The sequence below is a fragment of the Hippoglossus stenolepis genome, chromosome 13 (assembly GCF_022539355.2).
Source record: "Hippoglossus stenolepis isolate QCI-W04-F060 chromosome 13, HSTE1.2, whole genome shotgun sequence".
NCBI classification, from domain to species: domain Eukaryota; kingdom Metazoa; phylum Chordata; class Actinopteri; order Pleuronectiformes; family Pleuronectidae; genus Hippoglossus; species Hippoglossus stenolepis.
The window spans coordinates 1553662-1574119 of record NC_061495.1 but is presented as its reverse complement, the minus strand read 5'-3'; the positions used below and the strand labels follow the sequence as shown (position 1 = coordinate 1574119).

General features: G+C 46.0%; 2 protein-coding genes across 3 annotated transcripts; one reads left to right on the top strand and one right to left on the bottom strand.

Moving 5' to 3' along the window:
- Positions 1-1122: 1122 nt before the first annotated feature.
- On the top strand, positions 1123-7607 carry slc35a5 (solute carrier family 35 member A5). 2 transcript variants are annotated; one of them, XM_035174429.2, is made up of 10 exons: positions 1123-1208; positions 2775-2931; positions 3015-3113; positions 3203-3336; positions 3583-3650; positions 3802-3990; positions 4342-4542; positions 4630-4757; positions 5360-5628; positions 6794-7607. In XM_035174429.2, exons 2-10 carry the CDS (start codon positions 2805-2807, stop codon positions 6860-6862), a joined length of 1284 nt encoding a protein of 427 aa, XP_035030320.1. In that variant the 5' UTR covers positions 1123-1208; positions 2775-2804; the 3' UTR covers positions 6863-7607. The 2 variants fall into 2 exon arrangements, with proteins under 2 accessions (XP_035030320.1, XP_035030321.1); XM_035174430.2 differs by having other exon boundaries at positions 2772-2931.
- A 242-nt stretch (positions 7608-7849) lies between these two features.
- Positions 7850-19736, bottom strand: ccdc80 (coiled-coil domain containing 80). Its single transcript, XM_035174428.2, has 10 exons — positions 18321-19736; positions 17955-18152; positions 16991-17475; positions 16543-16887; positions 15487-15643; positions 13136-13272; positions 11848-11999; positions 10575-10678; positions 9062-9145; positions 7850-8646 (listed from the first exon to the last, which is right to left on the bottom strand). Exons 1-10 carry the CDS (start codon positions 18997-18999, stop codon positions 8324-8326), a joined length of 2664 nt encoding a protein of 887 aa, XP_035030319.2. The 5' UTR covers positions 19000-19736; the 3' UTR covers positions 7850-8323.
- Positions 19737-20458: the final 722 nt, after the last annotated feature.

Genomic DNA, 20458 nt, shown 5'->3' with positions numbered 1-20458 from the left:
TATCTGTCAGTGACACACACACACACACACACACACACACACACACACACACACACACACACACACACACACACACACACACACACACACACACACACACACACACACACACACACACACACACGTTTAAACATTATGTCCCGGGGCAATGAACTGTGTCTCTTGTTTTTTCTCTCTTGAAATTGAAACCTCATGTGTTTGGCTGTGAATCATCCGAAGGGAGGTTCTTCTTCCATCGTCTCCGACACAAACCCTGGAAACGTCTCCGACCTCAGAATGTCCATATCACCATGAAAACACATGAAAACGTCCTGTACGAGAAACATATGGAGACAACGCCTGTCCTCAACTTTATTTGTTTATCTGTTATGTGCTTGTTATTTATGAGCATTACGGAGTTGGCCACAAAGAGACACTGATTTATATCACCAGTAAATAAGCCTAAGATCTAATTGGTGTGGGTCTTTATTATAGAACGTAAATAAAGATGAACTTTTCTTCTTCCCGATTCTATCCACTGTAGAAAAGTGAAGCCAAAATGCCCCAAACACGAACCAGCCATCTTGTCATTCTGAGCCATAGTCTGTGCATCAGTGAAGGTTCCGTCTGTGCCATGGAGTGTTTATTAAAATGGACGCTGGGTTTCCAAAGTGAAGCCAATGTGCCTGAAACCTGTATTCTGTGCAATGACCAGAGGGGGCGACTTCACTGGTTGTTTTTATAGAAGTCTATGAGAAAATGGGGGCGGCATGACCTTCCTTGGCCCCCTCTGTTTACGCCCCTGTTGTGTTCAGTACTTTAGTGGTAAATCACATGACTGAATAAAAAACTACAAACTGAATAAAAACTACAAACTGAATAAAAACTACAAACTGAATGAAAGTATAAATACACATGTTTCACACAGACCTTCCTCCAGGTGAGCGTGGACTCAGTCATGTGACCTGCTCTTCCGGTCACAGTGCAGGGTGACGTCAACACTTCACCTGCGTCAACGCTGCGTCACTCTTCTTGTATTCCCTCCCTCTGATTGGTCGTTTTATCCACGGAGAGAGATGATTGGTTGGAGGCGGGGGATCAGAGTCAGGCTCAGCCAATCAGAGGCAGGGGTACCCCGAGAAACACAGGGCGCGTGCGCGGACTAACCCGGAAGTGCTGCCAGTCGGAAGCAGCAGAGATGTGCCGGAGAGAATAAGACGAAGTTGTGGGTGAGTTGTGTTGTTTTCTCACGTTGTGTTGGAGCCTAGAGGATCAGTGTGTGTGTCTGTGTGTGTCAGTGTGTGTCTGTGTGTGTCTGTGTGTGAGGGGACGTGTGTTGTGTGTTGTTGTGTGTCTGTGTGAAGAAACATGGCGATGCTAACTGTGAGCTTCTCTAATTCTGAGAGTAAACACAGGAACCTGACGTCATGTGCGCACATTAAACATTAGAGTTAATAACGTTGTTTTATTAAATTACTTCTCAAGCTGCAGTTACTCTCAGTTACTATCTGAGTCGTTACTTCACTGATGACTCGCAGCTCCGTGTCGTTACTGTGAACAAAGAGTTTTTAAACTTATTTACACCTGACAATAATATCCATAACTTCTTAGTGTTATTGTCAGGTTTAAATGATTAATAATAACTTTATTTATAGAGAGCACAAAGTACAAAATACCACACAACAGAAAACAGATGGTTGAAATACACACTGAGGTACACACAGTAAATAGTAAGGTTAATAATAATAATAATAATAATAATAATAACCTGGCACCTCAGGTAAAGTCTTCAGATAAACAGTAGCTGCTCAGAGGTAAACGGTGGAATTCAAAGATCAGAGATATAATCAATAACATTTAAAAATCACTCCTCAGTCAAACTAGTTTTTAACGATTTTTAAGATAATTAGCATTTTTAATTCTCCTTTTTATATGACAGATATACAGATATATTGCAAACTACTAGTTTAACAGTTTAACCTGTTGCTCTCTGTGACTGTAACTTCATTTAATTAGTTTAGCACCCAATCTGGGAACTGTTGGGTTTTTCTATAGTATTGTTTTATCTCCTCATGTTTATTGTCTTGAGATAATGTGTGTTGTGATCTGGCTATATACAAATATAATTGAATTGAAGGCACAACATACATTATCACTATCAATCATATTTTATATGTTTAGCCCATATTCACAATTTGTCTCACAGGGTTTTTCAAGATGCAACATCCTTCGTCTTTAACCCTCAACACGAGTGAGGAACAAATACCTTATAAACCACTTTTATTCATATTCAATATCACTGTTGGAGTCTGACAGAAGAATCCAACAGAAATTAAGCTTTTACTGTGTCTGACATTGTTTACTTGGATCTTAATATAATCCAATAAAAAGATATGGAGGAAAAACTAATAAAAACACTTGTCAGCCTCCAAAGTGATCGTACAGCTGAAAGAACTAGAGGTCAAACTATTATTCAACTAATTTATTAACTAACACACAGAGAAGTAATTTCTGTTTTCATTTTTCAAGCTAAAGTACAAACAAAACCTTTGATAATTCTGATTCTTCTCAAATGTACAAAGATCCTGCTTTTCTGTGTCACGTGTCACTAACAACTAAATATCTTTGGTTATTTGAACTTTTAGTCAAACAAAACAAGACATTTGATGTTTTATTAGAAGATTGAAGTTTTCAATCATGAATTAAAAAGGTTTTATTTAAAAACGAGCTGATAATTTCCCACAATGACTGAAGGACGGCGTCTCACGGTTTCTTTCTGTGCTATGAACCAGCAGGTCTGACCACTTCACGTCCCGGTGTCAGCCATGGTGCGCTGCCAGTCCTGCCCCAGCCTGTGCTCCCGCTCGTCCGCCTACACCCTCGCCCTCGGCCTGGGCTTCGTAGCTCTGGGGACGAGTCGCATCCTGCTGCTCAAATTCTCTGCCAACGCAGGTGAGTGTCGAAGAAGCACATCTTACAGTTTTCAAACAGATTCCTCAGACCATCTTCATAACATCTGTCTGTTTTATTTACAGAGAACAAGTATGATTTCCTCCCGGCGTCTGTCAATCTACTCGCTGAGGCCATCAAACTGATCTTCTGTCTGATTATGTCAGTCAGGGTCATAGTTCGAGGTGAACGTCCAAGTCCCAGCTGTGTTTTGTGTTGAATCTGTGGATGAAACATGTTTTCTTACGTATGTTTCCTCCTCTGGTCTGTTCAGAGGGTCGATCCTGCAGAGATCTGGGCTGCTCCTCCAGCGCGTCCTTCCTCAGCTCGCTGAAGTGGGCCATCCCTGCGTTCCTCTACTTCCTGGACAACCTCATCATCTTCTTTGTGATGACCTACCTTCAGCCTGTTAGTTCACACGCAAACACGCTGCATCACCACCAGAGGGAGCAAGTTTTGGCTTCTTGAGATTTTGTTGCATAAATTCCAGTTTTTTTAAACTCCTGTTAATATGCAAACCTCACAAATCTTTGACAAACGTTATGTTAAAGTAGATTTTCCATCTGGTTTCATACAAGTCTTTAGAATCCAGATGTTACAGATGCAGTCGTCATGTTCTGCTGTTTTACCTCCTGTTGTTCCTCTCGTCTCCAGGCGATGGCAGTGTTGTTCTCCAACTTTGTGATCCTGACCACAGCCTTACTCTTCAGAATAGTTTTGAAGTAAGTTGTCTCTGCTACCATGTAGGAAAAGTTCCCTCTCTGCCTTTTGTTTTAATGATTTATTATTTTTAAGTTGCCTCAAGCGAGCTTTAGATTTTCATGTCTACCACACATAAAACCAGAATTTTGTGTTTCTCTGCTTTTCCTCCAGGAGGCGCCTGTCCTGGGTTCAGTGGGCAGCGTTAGTCGTCCTCTTCTTCGCCATCGTGTCCTTGACGACGGGATCAGGAAGCAGCCAAAACGCCGTCGCTGTGCACAGTCTCCACTTTAACCCCCTGTCCACCCCCTCCAACTCCTGCCTGCTGTACACACAGCTGCTGGAGCAGATGAGGAACAGCAGGTAACGTTCTCACCCACAGATAAACGGCTGATAAGCAAAGAACTTCAGGGATTTAAATGAGGAACAAGTGAGGACAAAGTACCAACCGTGTTTATCACACATGATAACACCTGTCACAACATGATGACTTCTCCTCGTGTGAAGTGAGACGTGTGCTTTTCACTTCCTATTTTCTAGCTCAATAACGGCAGCTTTATTATCCTGAATGTGTCAGTTTCAGTTTCATATAGAACCGGAGAATGTAGTCGGGGAAACTGGGGTTAGGAACGGAAAGCATTTCATCAACAGCATTTTTAAAAACTGAAAACGTCCGACTCAGTTCTGTCCATCGTCTCTTTGCTCTCGTCACAGTGTCAATGACACGTGGGCGTCCTCCCCGTCCATTCAGCTCTGGAGGAACAGGATTGTGGAGAAGCTTCAGTCTTTTGGCGTGGGTCACGTGCTGCTGCTGCTCCAGTGCATCATCTCCTCCATGGCCAACATCTACAACGAGAAGATCTTCAAAGAGGGAGACCAGCTCACCGAGAGCATCTTCATCCAGAACAGTAAACTGTGAGACGCACTTTAATGGAAACATAATCAGAGGACTGCCGACTGTGCTTCATTCTAAACCTGCGTCTCTCCTGCACGCTGCTGTAGATACGGCTTCGGTGTGGTGTTCAATGGTCTGACCCTCGGGCTCGGCAGTGAAGCACGAGGCCTCACCGCTCACTGTGGCCTCCTCCACGGTCACAACCTCTACTCCCTGGGCCTGGTGCTGGTCACTGGTGAGTAACGGTGAATAAATCATGAAGGCAGGTGATCTTATCCTCGTTTACAACGAAATGAGTGGATATACCCAGGTTTTTAAAACGTGGTTAAACCTGATGAGAAGGAGATTAACTCCTCGACTGGTTGAAAAGACGACACAAACTCAGCTTCTAGTTTTCAAGTGTGACGGTTTCCTACAACTTACAAGTTCATGTCTAAAGACTTTATGCTGTGTTATTAAAAAGTCATGTTACTTCTGCTCTTGCTACTGATTATAAACTCGTCCAGATGAACAAACGACCAGTGATGTGTTTTTCCTGGACAGCAAAGACATTACAAAGGTCGCTTGTCAGGAAAATGTAATTCTAAGCTTTCAAACAAATAAAGTTCTGTTGTTTTGTGAGGATATTTATGGGACAACTGCCTTCAGGTGAAATCTGCAGTTATTAAAACCAATAAACAACAACTTGTTAAGTTTCAGCTGAGACGAGGAATGTAAACGTGTTCATTTAAAGAACTCTCTCTCTCTCTCTCTCTCTCTCTCTCTCTCTCTCTCTCTCTCTCTCTCTCTCTCTCTCTCTCTCTCTCTCTCTCTCTCTCTCTTTTCTCTTCCTCTCAGCTGCCCTGGGTTTATCTGTGGCTTTCATCTTGAAATTCAGAGACAACATGTTCCACGTGCTGACGGGACAAATCACCACCGTCCTCGTCACCACCTTCTCCCTCTTCCTCTTCGACTTCCGCCCTTCGCTTGACTTCTTCCTCCAGGCTCCCGTGGTCCTGCTGGCCATCTTTATCTACAACGCCAGCCGGCCCAAGGACCTGGAGTACGCCCTGCAGCAGGAAAAGCTGCGGGTCATCAACGGAGAGGTGTCCGAGAGGTCCAGAGGGGTAGGAACCACACGTCTTTCAGTAGTCACGCACACGAGCCCCCGTGTAAAGCCCCTTCCTCTCCTCCCACACACATACCACCTTCTCCTCAGGAAACTTGGCTCGCGTTCCTCCATAATGTGATTTCTTCAGAGCAGCAGGAAACCCGATTCCTTGCTATGCAAACAACGGTGGGACTCACGCTGGGGCCTTTACCTCTCGTAATTTCATTAGGTCACTGCAGTCTATTGGATTTTGAAAGAGGAAGTTATTAAACAGGACGTGTCTCCACAGGGGCCTGATGAGGTCACTGTCCTGGAGTCAGCAGGACTTTGAGGTAGTTTCCACGACTTGTCTCGGGCTGAGGAAAACCTCCTGTATGTGGAATAACACGTGTTTTCTGTCTCTGTGGGAAAACAGGAACTAATCTCTGTGGCTTTAAAACGTAAAGTTTTCTCACGGTTTTCAAGGCAGAAAATCTTCCACCATCTTAAAGCAACTTAGAAAGATGTTTGGTGATCAATCAGTTAATCAAACTTAACATTAAGTGCTTTATGGAATAAAAGCAATAACCCCCCCAACCTGTCCACACACAGAGAAAAACAATAACAGTCAACAGGAACTGAGGAAACACATCGTAAATCTCATCACGTTGAAACGAGGAAACACCGAAGGCAGGAAAAACAAAGATAAAGGTAGAATAATGAAAACGGATGACAAACACTGAAGAAGATGAGATAAAGATAAAATAACAAAACGATAAAACAGAGGAAATGTTTTTAAATGAGTAAAACCAGATCTCAAAAAGTAGGATATTAAAAAGAAAACAATCCAGAGCAAGTAAACAAATGAAGGTCGAACCAGAACGGATGAGTCGAGAGCAAAACTCCCCCAAAGAGGTTTTGTTTTCATACGAGTCATTTAGCAGGATTAAGCAAAAACAGATTAAAACTAAACTTGGTGGAAGGATCCAGTACGAGTCCAGGAAGAACTCTTCTTATTTTGGTGCAGATCCAAGAAGTATTTTTCCATTTACCTTAACATTATGATACAGGACGTTTTGACATTTTTCTCAAAATAATGAATGGATCCTGAATTGAATCCTGTGCTGGTGACGATAGTGAGAAACGCGTGTCTGAGGTTCTATCAGCTCGTCATCCTCATCCTGATTCTCTTTGTGTTGCAGGACGGTGAAGAGCTGGAGCTCCTGACGAAGCCCAACACAGACAGTGAGTCTGAGGACGAGTCTTTGTAGCTCGGCTACACAAGATGCTCGACTACACAAGACGACAAACTGCACAACAGACTTGTTCTCCCGGACGTCACAGTGTGGATGAGAGAGAACGTTCAGACGCAGAATGTGATTGTGTCTGTCAGACACTTGTAAGTAAGTGAGGTTATTGTGTGTATTTTGAAATGTGCCTGTCAGTGTGTGGCTGCTGTTATTTGTGAGGAACACCAGCGTTGTGTATCTGCTGGAGACACGGATCATTAAGGGCTTGTGTTATTCACTTTTTATTTCCAAGGATTCCTGGTGTTTCCTAGTTTTACTTCTTCTATCTGATCCACAACCAACAGCACCGACTAAACTCACCAAAAGCACAACACGCTTCTTCTACTCGGCCTTGAACTTTACGTTTTTCGATGTATTGCCAGTGTGAAATACTTTGAATTGTTTTGTGCCATAAAATCTGATGGTGTATGAATGCCACTATGAAATAAACTGCAAGCCAACGTCCAGTAGTGGAATGTAAAGGGAGGATGGACGACGGGGGGGGGGGAGTTTAAGAGAAAGTTATTGGTTGAACCACATTTTCTTGATATTTTCTGTTGTATAATTTACTGTGTTTTATATTTAGTGTTAAAATATCATTGCACATGTATTTTTATGGTGTTCATTTTAAACAGTGAAATGCAAAGAAAAAATGTTGTAGCCAAATCTGCGGCTGCAGAAAGAGTCAAGCTTCTGTCAAACAAACTTTTATAAATTTTTAAACTAAGTTAACATGTTTTTTTTATGATCGAACACCCTCCAGGATAATAGTCGTGTTTTGAATGTGTTTAACTTGGAGAATGGATCATAAGCTTTGTTATTTCACATCCATTTTGAAATATTATACAGGAATGTGTTGTCTTCACCAGTCAACATCGTATTAAGCCACTAGGAGGAGACGTCGCTCTAAATATTCTTGCTTTTCTTCTTACACTGAATCTTGTGAGCAAATTCAAAAACCACGAGTGGTAGCAAACGAATGTTTATTTTCATATAGGACAATAGAGTATAAATAAGAACATTGTTTAGCAAAGAAACTTTACAAAAGAGAAAAAAAACGTGATTCAGTTTCATACAATAGTCGATAACTGCACCTCGGATGCAGCAGATGTCCAATAAATACATAAATGTCTTATTTCAGCCCGATATCTACAAAATAAAGGTCTGTGCTGGAAACACCACGATGTGAATTTGACCTGAAGTCAAGGAAACTTACTGCAACAAGGTGTAAAACACTGAAGCATTCAACAGATCCCTGAGCCTCATCTGCCCATTGACTGGATTACCAGCTCAGACTAAAGTCGTCAGAAGGAACCGACTGTGTTACACATGAAAGAAGTGGAGAGGTGAAGGCCGCAGCTTCCACTAAGTGCTAGAAGACCTTCAGGACCACTGGGGCAGGAAAGAAGAGAAGCACCAGCTTGGAGCACGCCCACGCACCGGTTAGTAACCGTAGCCCTGGTGATAGCCTTCCTGGTAACCGTGTTCGTATCCGTGTTGGTGGTAACCATAGCCACCGTACTCGTCCTCGGGGCAGCGCATGCCCAGTGACTGCTGGATGGCCATTTCCTGTCTGCGCAGCTGCATAGAGTCCACCAGGTCGTAGATGATGGCCATGGAGTACATGGGTGAGGGGTACCAGGACTTCACGTTCCCGTCCTTCCCCACCAGCAGCATGGAGAAGTACTCGGGGCTGATCTGGAAGTAGTTCCTTATGTCCTGCACCAGGTTCCCCGACAGCCCCTCGCGCTCCACCGTGGCACTGCCTGCACGGAGCAGAGGATCAGGAAGATGTTTCACTTTGCAGACCTCACAGTTAACTGTTATTAATTCTACAAGAGGAAATCTTTGTGCTTTCACAAGCCTGACTCTCGTTTCTTTTGACCCTGAGAACAGTTGTGATAAAATCTAGAGTTACCGCCCTGTGGTCAGTGCCTCCTCTAACAGATTCAGTTTACATAGGTTGTTTTCCCAGACTCATGAGGGCACAGTTTCCTTTACTTTTCACCTCTGACCAACAAAATCTGATCAGTTCATCTTTGAGTCCAAGTGAATGTTTGTTCCGAATTTGAAGAAATTCCCTCGAGGTGTTTCTGAGCTGTTTCATTCCCAAGGTCACAGTGACCTTTGACCACCAAATTCAAATCAGTTCATTGATTATTATATTTAAACAGTTCCTACCATTGATTGGATAAAGTTCCAGGACTCCGCCCATGTCTGCCAGATCCGTGCCAGCCAACTTCAGGATGGAGATGTGCCTCAGACCTGTGTCACAATCAGAGAAACATGTCAGACAGATAACCGCTTCAAACACGTCTGTGACATCCTGATCCTCTGAGGTCAGTTGTTTATTATTGGACCCGTCCTGGTTTCTGGGTAACTGGAGGACGTTGGCCCGTAGGAATCTGCCAAAAGAATCTGTTTCCTCTGCAGCCAGAAGGCCGGCGTTAAACACAGGAGAGCTCTGGCTTCACGTTGGTGAGCGCCAAGTCCTGAATACCAGGATCAAACCTTTGAGGCGTTCAGCAGCGCAGTCAGCAGGACGGCCCTTTGTCTGGGCCCGGAGCGAGGGAGGGAGGGAGGGAGGGAGGGGGCGAGGGAACAGCCCGTTAGCCGACCGGCCAAGAGCAACACATGAGAGGAAAAAGTCCTCCGAGTCGGTGTGACTGATAAGACGAGCTTCCACCATGTGACTCGCTCATATGGAAAAACTGTCTGCACACGAATCTGATGTCAGACTTACAGTCAAATTTAATTTTTTTCATCAAAACCCATGAATTATTCACGAGTAAAAACTTCAGATCTTGTGAAATTAAAGAAAGTGAAAGTTCTTGGATCCTCCCTTGAACCAAAGTTTACTGAGTTCCTCTGTGACTCGCAGCTCGTCCCTGCACCAACTCTCTGGATGAGTTCAGCTGATTTTATGTCATGTTAAAAAACAAACTTAACAAAAATTAAACTCGTCAGAGATTTAACTTATTTTGAATAGTTAGTAAATCGTTTGTAAAGGTTTTATGGATCAATAACGAACCGTTAGCAGGATAATAAGTGGAACATTTCCACCATAAAGAGACATTTATCAAAATGTCCAACTTAAAAACCAGAAGTAACTTATAGGTCCAAAGTTCTGCATCGAGTAAAGTGTGAAATGAAGCTGAACTTTGCTCATGAGAATCAAATGTCAGAGTCAAAGTCACGTGACAAATATCTGTTTATCTGTTTTCTATCGTGTGCGTGTGAGGAAGTCGAGCTGGAGACTTGAGATCCAGACAAACGTCAGAAATCTTCACTTCACATAAACAAAACTAGAAGACGAAGCTCAAACTGGGAGGAAACTCCTGACGACAGCATGTATTTGGTTTTACTGAGGAGTGAAGTAGGTTGTGAGATATTTAAAGTTTACTTATGAATCTGTCAGACTCTTCGGGCTGTGGAGACGTGCACAGTCCAGATAAATGTGTCTCTGAGATGAACTGTTATCACTTATTTAAGTGACAGTGGAAAAGTTGAGTAACGGGTTGAAGAGGCCGTTTGTCAGGGGAGAAGAAGTTTGTTAGTTTCAGACAGAAGAACAGAGCGGCTCCACTTCTGTCTTCTGACAAACACACAAACAAACACACAGATGTGATCCTTCCATGTTGTCAGTTCCATCACGTTCAGGTTCCATCAGGATGAGTGGTTTCAGGAGACTCACCCAGGTTGCAGGCCTGGCTGTTCAGGGCGTAGAGCTGCTGTTGATAGGCCCACTCCTCGTCGTTGGGGGCGGAGATGATGAACAGGCGACGTCTCCATCGGAACCTGCAATCACAGGAAAGTTCAGCCTGGACCTAAGTGGCACGTTGGCGCAGCAGTGAAAGCTCTGCGCGGAGACGAGGCGTTCGAGCCTGTTCACTGACACGCTCCCCGACTGCCAGAGGCTGACAATCCCAAATTATGGTCAGAAACCTGCCAGATCTCAGCGCTGCGATCTGGAGCCGGAGTCCAGGTCTCCATGGCAACAAGAGACACCCTGTCTGGTTCCGACATCTCGTGTGTGACGGCAGCGATTCAGCCTTCAGGGACAAACTAAGGGTTTGTGTTACTTTTAATATCCGTGGAACACACTGTGCTGCGATTTGCCAAAAGCTGCTTATAAAGGCCATAAACTGTGGTTTGATTATTGAGCACAGCAGCAGATGTTTGACGGAGGAGGAACCGCCTGCTGGGACCACCCAAAGAACTCCGACCACCAGATTCTCAGAGGAACTCTCTTCAAGGACTTCTAGTGTTTTCAGTCCGACGACGTTACGAAGGAGCCGAGGTCTTCATCTATAAAACCAGTGGCTGGTAGTTGTGTTTTATGTTTAAAGAAACAGCTTATTTGTACACAACTATCAATAATGTGCACCCAGCTCTGTGGCGGTAGTTTCAGGAAACCATCAAACATACTGATCCAGTGGATGAACCCATAAAGACGTGGTTTTCTGAGCTTGACCTCAACACCACCCTGCATCGCTCTGTGACGCACGGCAGCCGAACCCGAGCTCACAGCAGCTCTCACGGCCGAATGGAAGCAAAGCCCAGGGCTTCAAAGCCCTGAAGAGACCAACCGGCAGAGTACATCTCTGAAGCAACACTACGTAGTTTTTAAACCTTAAAATAAAAGCTTCAAAATCATTCTGATGGTATGCAAAATTATAATAGGAAGAATGGCAGGTCGTTCATTGCCACAGCGCCCCCTGGAGGCCTCTAACTGAGTGACTATTGGAGGAACCTTCAGGTGGCGAGAGCTAAAAGAGGCCGAAGGGTTCAGGACAGATGTCGACCTGGTGTTGTGGTTGTTGGACAGTGAGTCCGAACTTTTGCTGGACTGTGAAAAGTTGTCTCTTCACTGGTTAATCTTCAGGAACCAGGTCATTTCCATGGAGGTTTAGCAAGTTAACCAAACAAGTCGCCTGAGTACAACCGAGTGAATCTTTCAGTCTCACCTGGAGAGGAAGTTCTCCAGCGACCGGGGCTTGTCCTCCTTCTTGCACTCGACTCCATCCCTCTTCTGCTGCTCCATCTCTCGGATGCGGGAGGAGAAGGTGTCGACGTAGTCGAACACGGCCTTCATGGCGATGGGGACCTCGTAGGATTGCTGACAAAAGAACATCAACGGGAAGCGGTCATTCTCCGCCAGAGGCTGATTTGAAGCCACAGAATAAATACATCAATGTGTCCGTGGAAGAACAAACACCACATCTGGAAACATCACAGAGGAGGAGAGAACAGAGTTCAACCTGTTTCCAATAACGTGATGGAGAGAAGGTTATCGTGCGAGCTTTGCCACATGCCGAGCGTTCTCCAGAAGAACTCGAGGGAAAGCGCCGCATCACGTTTCATTTTAGAAATCTCTACATGAATATCTAACACATGCAGGAAAATGTAACACAGCCGCACAAACACTCTCACACCTTCCTCTGGGTTGTACTGACTCCACCCCCCCTCCTCCTCCTCCTCCTCCTCCTCCTCCTCCTCCTCTTCCTCTCTGTCTCATGCCCACACCCACATCCTCCAACATTCACAGACGTCCCTGTCTCGGCCTCTGTCAGCGGAGACATGAACACTGGTCTCTTTGATGAGTCCAAAAACAGCCTGGTGGTTTACCCTGGCACACACACACACACACACACACACACACACACACACACACACACACACACACACACACACACACAGGTGTCGGGCTAATGTCATGTAGTGTGAATTAAAACAGTGTTTTCGTGGCGGCAGCGTGAGGACAGGTCCGTCCAGCTTCAGAGAGCAGGAGACGAAGTGTCGGGCCGACGGACGCTGAGCGTGTAAATAGGAGATTTTAAAAAAAACAGCAGAGTCATAAACGAAGAAGAAAAACAACTTATTTCTGGCACAAAGTGAAACTTTAGAGGTTGATTATTAAAAGCACATTCAGAATTTTAAAATATCACGAGACGTCTTTTACAGCCTGTCCACATTCAGGGACTGGAGCCTTCGAAGGACCCTGAAGACGAGGACATAGTAAGTACTTTTACACTCTTAATATATTCATTTAAATGTTCGATGATTAAACTTCTCACTAAAACCCCTTATTCTGGTTAATTAATTACAAAATGTGCATAGACACAAACAAATGTATTTTCAATAAAATATGTTTATGTTTTACAAATAACTCAAACCTGGCATTGCCATCGGGACGGAGCTCAGAGGAAGCAGCTCCTACATGCGGAGGGAACGAGACAGAGAACCAGTTCCTACCTTGACCCTCATGTCGGTGTCGGTCAGGACCATGTAGAAGTCATCGTGCATCATGCTGAACTCCTTCCTCAGCTCCGTGATCAGGTCCTGGTTCACCAGGTCCTCCTGACGAAGACCCTTCATCGACTTGTCGTTCTCTGGGGACGAAGGAGACACAGTGGTCAGGTTCTGGGAGTCAGGACTTCTTCATGCAAACTTCATTTTTGAACTCGAACACAAATTTACAGTGAAATTCTGTGACAGAGAAAATAAATCAGAGAGTGAGAACTGTAGGTTTGACTGCATCTGTTGTGAGAGACGTCTTTACATGAAACAATTGTGATGCAGAGTTTTCCCATCAAACAAACCATAATAACACGTGAGGAGTAAAAGGTGTTTCCTGTTGCTGAGCTCTTTGAATCGTGTGTTTGACAGTAAAGTGACGAGTGGAAACACGACCAGTGAATCGGGGACGAGTCCACAAAGAGCAGCTTTGATTCACTCAGATCTGGCAGAGACGAGGCCGACGAAATTTACTGTAGCCGGCGTTTATACAGGCCAGAGCCTTTAATCACCACTCCCTCCACACACACACACACACACACACACACACACACACACACACAAAACACACACACACACACACACACAGACACAGACACAGACACAAACACACACACACACAGACAGACACACACAAACACACACAGACCACAGAACAGTGTTTCTCGGTGGTTGTTTCCCCCACGCTGCGATGTGTAATATGTATGAGGCCATCGAATCAGGAAAAACCCACCAAACACACAAACACACACACACACACACAAACACAAACACACAAACACACACACAGTCGTACAGCCGGTGTTGCTGAGCAACCAACAAACTTGACACTCACACTTCTTGAAGTCAAACTGAACTGAGGGAGGTTTAGTTCAACAACTGCTTCTTTCAGTGAGGAAAGAACATGTTGTTTGTACACAGCACATGTTCACACACACACACACACACGCACACACTCACACACACACGCACACACACACACACACTCACCCTCTGGCTGGTAAATGGAACAAAACTGTAACCGAGAGGTGAGGTGGGGGGTGGGTGACGTAACTTTTCCACTTTTCCCAGAATTCCATGTGGATTAGACCTCGTTGTCATGTGGAGTGACACTCGTAAGTTCTGCAAAGTGAGTCTGAATGTCTTGATGTTAACTAACTGCAGCTGAGACGGCTGTAAAATCGTCCCCTAAAATGTCGGACTACCAAAAATAAACAACACAACACTTCCCATTATAACAGCAGTGGTTTGGAGGGGCATTTTAAAGAGCTGTGTGTGTGTGTGTGTGTCTGTGTGTGTCTGTGTGTGTGTGTGTGATGAGTCAGCCCACACATCCTTCCACCGAGCTTCAAGTAAATCAGTTCTGTAGTTTTCATGTAATTCTGCAGAAAAACAAACCAACAAATGGAGGAGGTGGAATAATAACTTCCTCTGCGGAGGTAAAGAAACAGAGTAAACACGTCGGTGAAGTTTGAGCACAGAAACTAAGACGATGTGAATCAGAGGTCAGCGTCCGTCACCTGCACAGAGACGTGCACAGCAACGTGCACGTCTCTGAGGCTTTGGCAGAGTCACTGTTCATTCTGAATGTTTCACTTGGAGCAGAGTTCAGTGCTCGAATCCTCCAGTTTGACATGTTGTGAGGACGATAGGACAGAGACAGGACAGGAGACGTGGCAGGAGACACTGCTCCTGGCCTCTGGCTTCACATGGTGAACGTGTGAAAAGCAAGAGGAGAGGAAGTGAGACGGAGAAGAAGAAATGTCCAGTTGAACGTACGGAGGATTCATGTTTACAGAAAGAAAACCTGATACTTTCCACAGAATAACTGAGATTATACTTCACTTTTTAAAGATTCAAGTCTATTTCTCACATAAAGGAATGAAAATTATAAAAAAATAAATCAATTATCATGTGAAAAAACTCATAATGTCGCATTCCCTATGAAGTCCATCAGACATCAGCCACTTCATGACATACAGGACTTTTACAGGCTGACGCGAGGAGAGAAGACTAAAATAAACCTCATCTCTTTTCTTCACTGTGAGATGAAAACACAGAAAACATCCACTGAGACTCTGGCTTCTCATAAACAATCATCCACAGTGTGACTCAGCAGCTGCGAGCTCCACGAGCTGCCCTGCGCAGGAGGCGTTCACCCGACCAGATGGAAGCGCTGCTGGGAACACGTCTGAGAGAAGTGGCAATCATCTCCTGCCTGGATATCTGAGGTACAAACTTCTTTCAGAACTAAAGAGTGTAATAAAGAGTAAGAGTGAGAGCTGAGCCTGCAGCTGGGAGCCACTCACCCAGCTGGTAGTGGTCGATCTTCATGGTGGAGTTGGTGAGGGAGCCGAAGATGGTGATGATGGACACTTTCCTGATCGCCATTTCACACACCGACTCCAGGTACTCGTCCCTCTGCTGAGCATACATCCTGTGGTCCTCGCCGGGGGACGTGACCAGCTGGAGGGAGGGAGGGAGGTTAGGGTGTCATGTGTGCACAATGAAACGCACACACACACACACACACACACACACACACACACACACACACAGTGTGCGGCAGAGGTGATGTTTACATTAACCTGCAGGCGTAGGATGGGGCATATTTTCCCAGCCTGCCCAGAGCTGCTGTGATAAGAATCTATAGGGAGACACGCAGTCTGTTCGCACACAGCTGTGCAGCGTCTCAGGTTTCTGCTCCACATAGTTTACGTCTCCTCATATGGCAGCAACTTAAATATATGATTATAAAACACATAAAAACAGACAGATTGGAAATAAAAAGGGGAACAAGTGAATGATTATCTGCCTCGAAGCACAGGCAAATGACGAATCCAGATGTTGAGATGTTTGGCTTTTAAAAGTATCTTTCCAGTTGATTCCTAAAACAAACTCCCTCCGGTTGGACTTGTGATAAACTATAGATCAGGTCCTTTTCCTGCTGCTCAACACTTCCTGTCAAACGCTGCAGCGTCGTCACGTCCAGCTTCACAACTCAAGACCAAGAGGTTCTGTCGGAGATTCACGACCCTGATGTTTAATGGTTTCATCAGACTCTGATCTGTGAGTTTACACACGTCTGGTTTACTTTCTTTTATTGTGAAAAAGTAAAAAGAGAGTTAAATAGAAACCTATAGCAAGAAAGCATATAGACAATAGAACCTAGAAATTGAACCTGATTAAATGTTGTGCATGTGTGAGGTGGGAGTTGATGGATCATAACACTTCTACATCTGAGGAGGGTTAGGGTTAGGGTTAGGGTTAGGGTTACCTTAACCTTAACCTTAACCTTAACCTTAACCCTAACCCAGGAGAGTAAGTGGACCCTTGATTAACAGACAGTTACGTCTCGCTCTCACCAGCAGACGCCTCCTGTGCTCGAAGTAGTCCAGGAAGGAGGTCAGGGATCCCTTCGGAGGCGGCGTCGGCTTCTTGGTTAGTTTTGGGTAGTCGTCCGTCTCGGGGTATTTCACCAGCTTCTTCCCATTCTTCTTTCCCCCGATCTTCCCCTCCTTCGAAGCCTTCGCTCTCCTCTCGGCTTTCTTCACCGCCTTGTCGTTCTTCTTCTTCTTCTTGTCGTGCTTATTGTGTTTGCCCTTGACCTTCTTCGTTGGGCTGATGTTGGTGAAGGATTCGGTCTCCTCGGGATCGACCGCCGTTGGTTTGATGGGAACGTACCTGTCCTCATACTCGTTGGTCAACACCTGCACAGATAAAGACGTGTCATTGGTTAAATGTACTGTTACCACAGAGAAAGAGGATTCAGCAGGACGACTCTTTAAGAATATGATTTCAGAACCAAATCACCTTCTCTGCTCCGGTCTTCTTCTTGGTGGGTTTGATCTTGGAGGGTCTATGTGTAGCCGGTACGATCCGGCGGTCGTGTGGATCTCTGTTGTCCTTGTCGGTGCGGTTGTCTCCGGACGGCGTGGTTTTCTCTCTGCGGGTGTCGTAGTAAGGGTCAGCGGTGGTTCTGGGGGCTGGGAGCCACGGGGCTGTGGTGGGAGCTCTGGTCGGCCTCTGGGTGGTGCTGGTGGTGGTGGGTCTCTTTGTCGTGGTGGTTCTCCTGGTAGTGGTGGCTTTGGTGGTTGTTGCTCTGGTTGTTGTTGTTGTTGTCGCTCTGGTTGTGGTGGTGGTGGGGGGCCGGGTTGTAGTTGTAGTTGGGGGGGTCGTTGTGGTGGTTGGTCGTGTTGTGGTCGTGGTTGCAGCAGTTGTGGTTGTTGTTGTTGTTGCCTGTGTGGGTTTCCGAAGGATCTTCTTCCCTGGTTTTCTTTCTACAGGTGTATCTACGGCTACACACACACACACACACACACACACAGACACACACACACAATTAAAAAACAGTCGTCGAATATCTTTCTTTAAATATATTTCCTCACTTGTCTTCAGTGACTGTTTCCTCTGAGATCTTTGCCCCAATGGATATAAATGTGTTCGTGCTTCTCAGAGACAGAATAAGAACCACGTCTGCTTCAAACCTGGATCATCCACAAAACACACTCGGAACAATTTCTCCTTGTGATGATGTTGTGCCAAATAAGGAAAAGCTACTTTTTTCTGGAGAGAGTTGATGTTATTTTTTAATGTGACGTTCTATTGCCGTGAAAACCACAAACTAAATTACATTTTGCCTGCAGCCGGCAACACAAGTCTGCGATGACTCGCTCAAATCCAAACGATCTGCATGTTTAGAGTACAAGAGAACATGGAGATGGAAGGAGGTGGCTTCTCCTCCTGTGACGGTTAGAAATGATTTTAGGAAACTCACCTGTGCGCGTGCCCTCCTCCACTTGACCCTCCACACCAGCTCCTCTGCACTTCTGCACGAAGCCCTTCTGCCGCATCTTCTCCAGCCTCCTCATGGGCGACTGGTCGATCACCTCGTACATGGCCTCCAGCCTCACGGGGTACGGGTACCTCTCCTCCACCTGCAGGGTCTTCTTCAGCAGCACCATGCCAAACTTTCCTGCAGGTCAGCACATCACGTGTCAGGTGAATAGTGCTTTTATGCAGATGATGAGCTGAGCGTACTTTCAGGTGTGTAACCAGAATATAAAACATTCAGACAAACTCAAACATGCACAAAGTACGGTCACAGTGTCATCACCTCCCTGAGGACCTGAACCATCTTTACCTTTCTCCAGTTTGAGGACGTTCATGAGTCTGGGGATCAGAGCAGTGTCCAGCGGCTCCTCCATCACCTTCCCCTCCGTGGTGATCCTCCTCACCTTGCCTCCCATTTCCCCCTCCTGGTGAAAAATGACGATCTGCTGGACATGTCGCTCGGCCAGCTCGCAGTACACGTCTGGTTTCAGGAGAGACATCATCAGGCGGTAGTAACCGTCAGATTCATGAGGCGCAGAAATCACCAGCACGCGGTTCTTCCCTGCAAAGCTGGCCAGAAGGTTTGGTGACCCGCCGCTGCTGGGCATCCGGCTCACCCGGGCTCTGGCCCCTGGAGTGCCCTCATCTTTCTGCAGGTCCGGTGCAGTGGGGGAGCCAGTCTGCGCGGCCACCCCTCTCCGTGGCACCAGCCCCTGACCCCCTGCTCTCCTGCCCTGCACAGTCCTCTTCCTGGTGTAAACAGGAACCCCCTCATCAGCCTGAACCTCGTCCCCCTCCTTGGGGCTGTGCACCGAGATGGCCGAGCCAAACCCAGGGCGCACACGTCTGAGGAGGCGCCCCTGCTCCTGTGCGCCCTCCGGGGCATGTGCCAGTCTTACGCGTCGGTGCCTGAGAGGAGTCTGTCTGTCGGCTTCTCCTGTCCAGGTCAGCACAGACATGAGAAGTACACTGAGAACAGCAGCCCTCATTGTGGCGAGGTGTCAGATACAGTCGGCTGAACACTCACTGAGGGACAGATGAAGATCCAGCGCTGGAGCCGAGATCCTGGCGCGTCTTTAGCGCATCTGAGGTCGAATCAATGAGTTCCAGATGAAGACAAACACATAATAGATGGAAGTGACAGGATCTGCTTCAGATCATCGCTCCTGCTGGAGGAACCCACTTCACTGGCGGATCTTTGGGTCACAGACACGGAGAGAAGGAGAAAAGTTCGCTGTGCGTAAAGTTATATCCACAACTTGGTTTCAGCGACACTTCCGTTATCAAGTGTAATCCAAGGAGAGAGAGGATCATCTCTAAAAACACGAGCTTCCAAAAAGTGAAGTAGCTTCTCAACTTTTCCAACACGTCACATCTCCAGAAAATACACGTTTTCACTCTGTGAGAGTTCAACTCATCCAGTGAATCCTCCGTCAGTGTTTTCTATTCCCAACGAAGTGCGGGTCGAGAAGAAGCGTGAAGTGGGTCCGAGTCCGAGTCCGGGTCCGAGCCTCCTCTCAGGTTCTCCTCTCAGGTTCTCCTCTGGCAGGACGCAGCTCTGGAGCTTCTCCCGGAATGTGCGCACAGACCAAACCTCAGCCTCCGGACTCTTGGCGGCGCAGCAGCAGGACCTGCCCCGGGACCGTCGGCTGCCAGTTCCCTCTGCTACCCCCCCTCCCCCAGAAACTCTCTATCCGCGGGCTGGGCTGCTTTCACCGGAGCACAACGTATTAAGTGGTTGAGTAAAAATACATTGAAACTAAAAGTAAAACACCCCTGTGGGACAGATTACTGGGAAGATAAATGACCACAAGCAGACTCAGTGTCAAGTTCCCCGTTAAACCAACAGAGACACGCCCCCAGGTCCCATCCCAGCATCACATCCTCCAAGTGGAGCAGACCCCCCACCTCCAGAGGGCTGCTGCTCATGCTGCTCTGGAAACGGTGTATTTAAACCCAGAGGCTCGGTTTGCTGCTCCCACTGTTTACAGCCGTGTGATTACAAGAAAAGAGAATATTGTCTTTACATGTTCGATGCCAGGATTTCAGTCTTTGCTCTTTAACGACGATTCTTTCCATTTCCTCTCAGAATGTTTCCCCGTTGAGCTTCTAATTAAAGCCCATAAGTAAAGAGTCCAATAAACCACGAGGCCCGAGCCACATCCACTCTCACTGCAAAACAGAAGAACAGAAGAAACTCCACTAACCTCCGCCTGTGCTACGCATATTATGTCAGGAAATAACCACAACTTTCTATTTTCATAGCAATTTCATCCATTTTCTTTTAAATTCTTCTGTTTCTCTTCCTCCCTCAGTGCTGAAAGTGATATTTATCAGCGGTGAGGTTCGATGCAGCTGGAATCAATATACATTCCTGGCTCCGCTTTTGTAAACTGATGCTGAAGCATTTTTCCACAACAACTGGAATTCTCCTGAATCCCCCCCCCT

Coding starts and splice junctions, on each gene's coding strand:
- ccdc80 (XM_035174428.2), bottom strand. CDS start 18,999: ATGAGGGCTGCTGTTCTCAGTGTACTTCTCATGTCTGTGCTGACCTGG. Junction 17,476..17,954: donor GGAGGAGGGCACGCGCACAG/GTGAGTTTCCTA, acceptor GTGTGTGTGTAG/CCGTAGATACACCTGTAGAA. Junction 13,273..15,486: donor GATCGACCACTACCAGCTGG/GTGAGTGGCTCC, acceptor CTTCGTCCCCAG/AGAACGACAAGTCGATGAAG.
- slc35a5 (XM_035174429.2), top strand. CDS start 2,805: ATGGTGCGCTGCCAGTCCTGCCCCAGCCTGTGCTCCCGCTCGTCCGCC. Junction 3,651..3,801: donor CTCTTCAGAATAGTTTTGAA/GTAAGTTGTCTC, acceptor CTTTTCCTCCAG/GAGGCGCCTGTCCTGGGTTC. Junction 3,991..4,341: donor GAGCAGATGAGGAACAGCAG/GTAACGTTCTCA, acceptor CTCTCGTCACAG/TGTCAATGACACGTGGGCGT.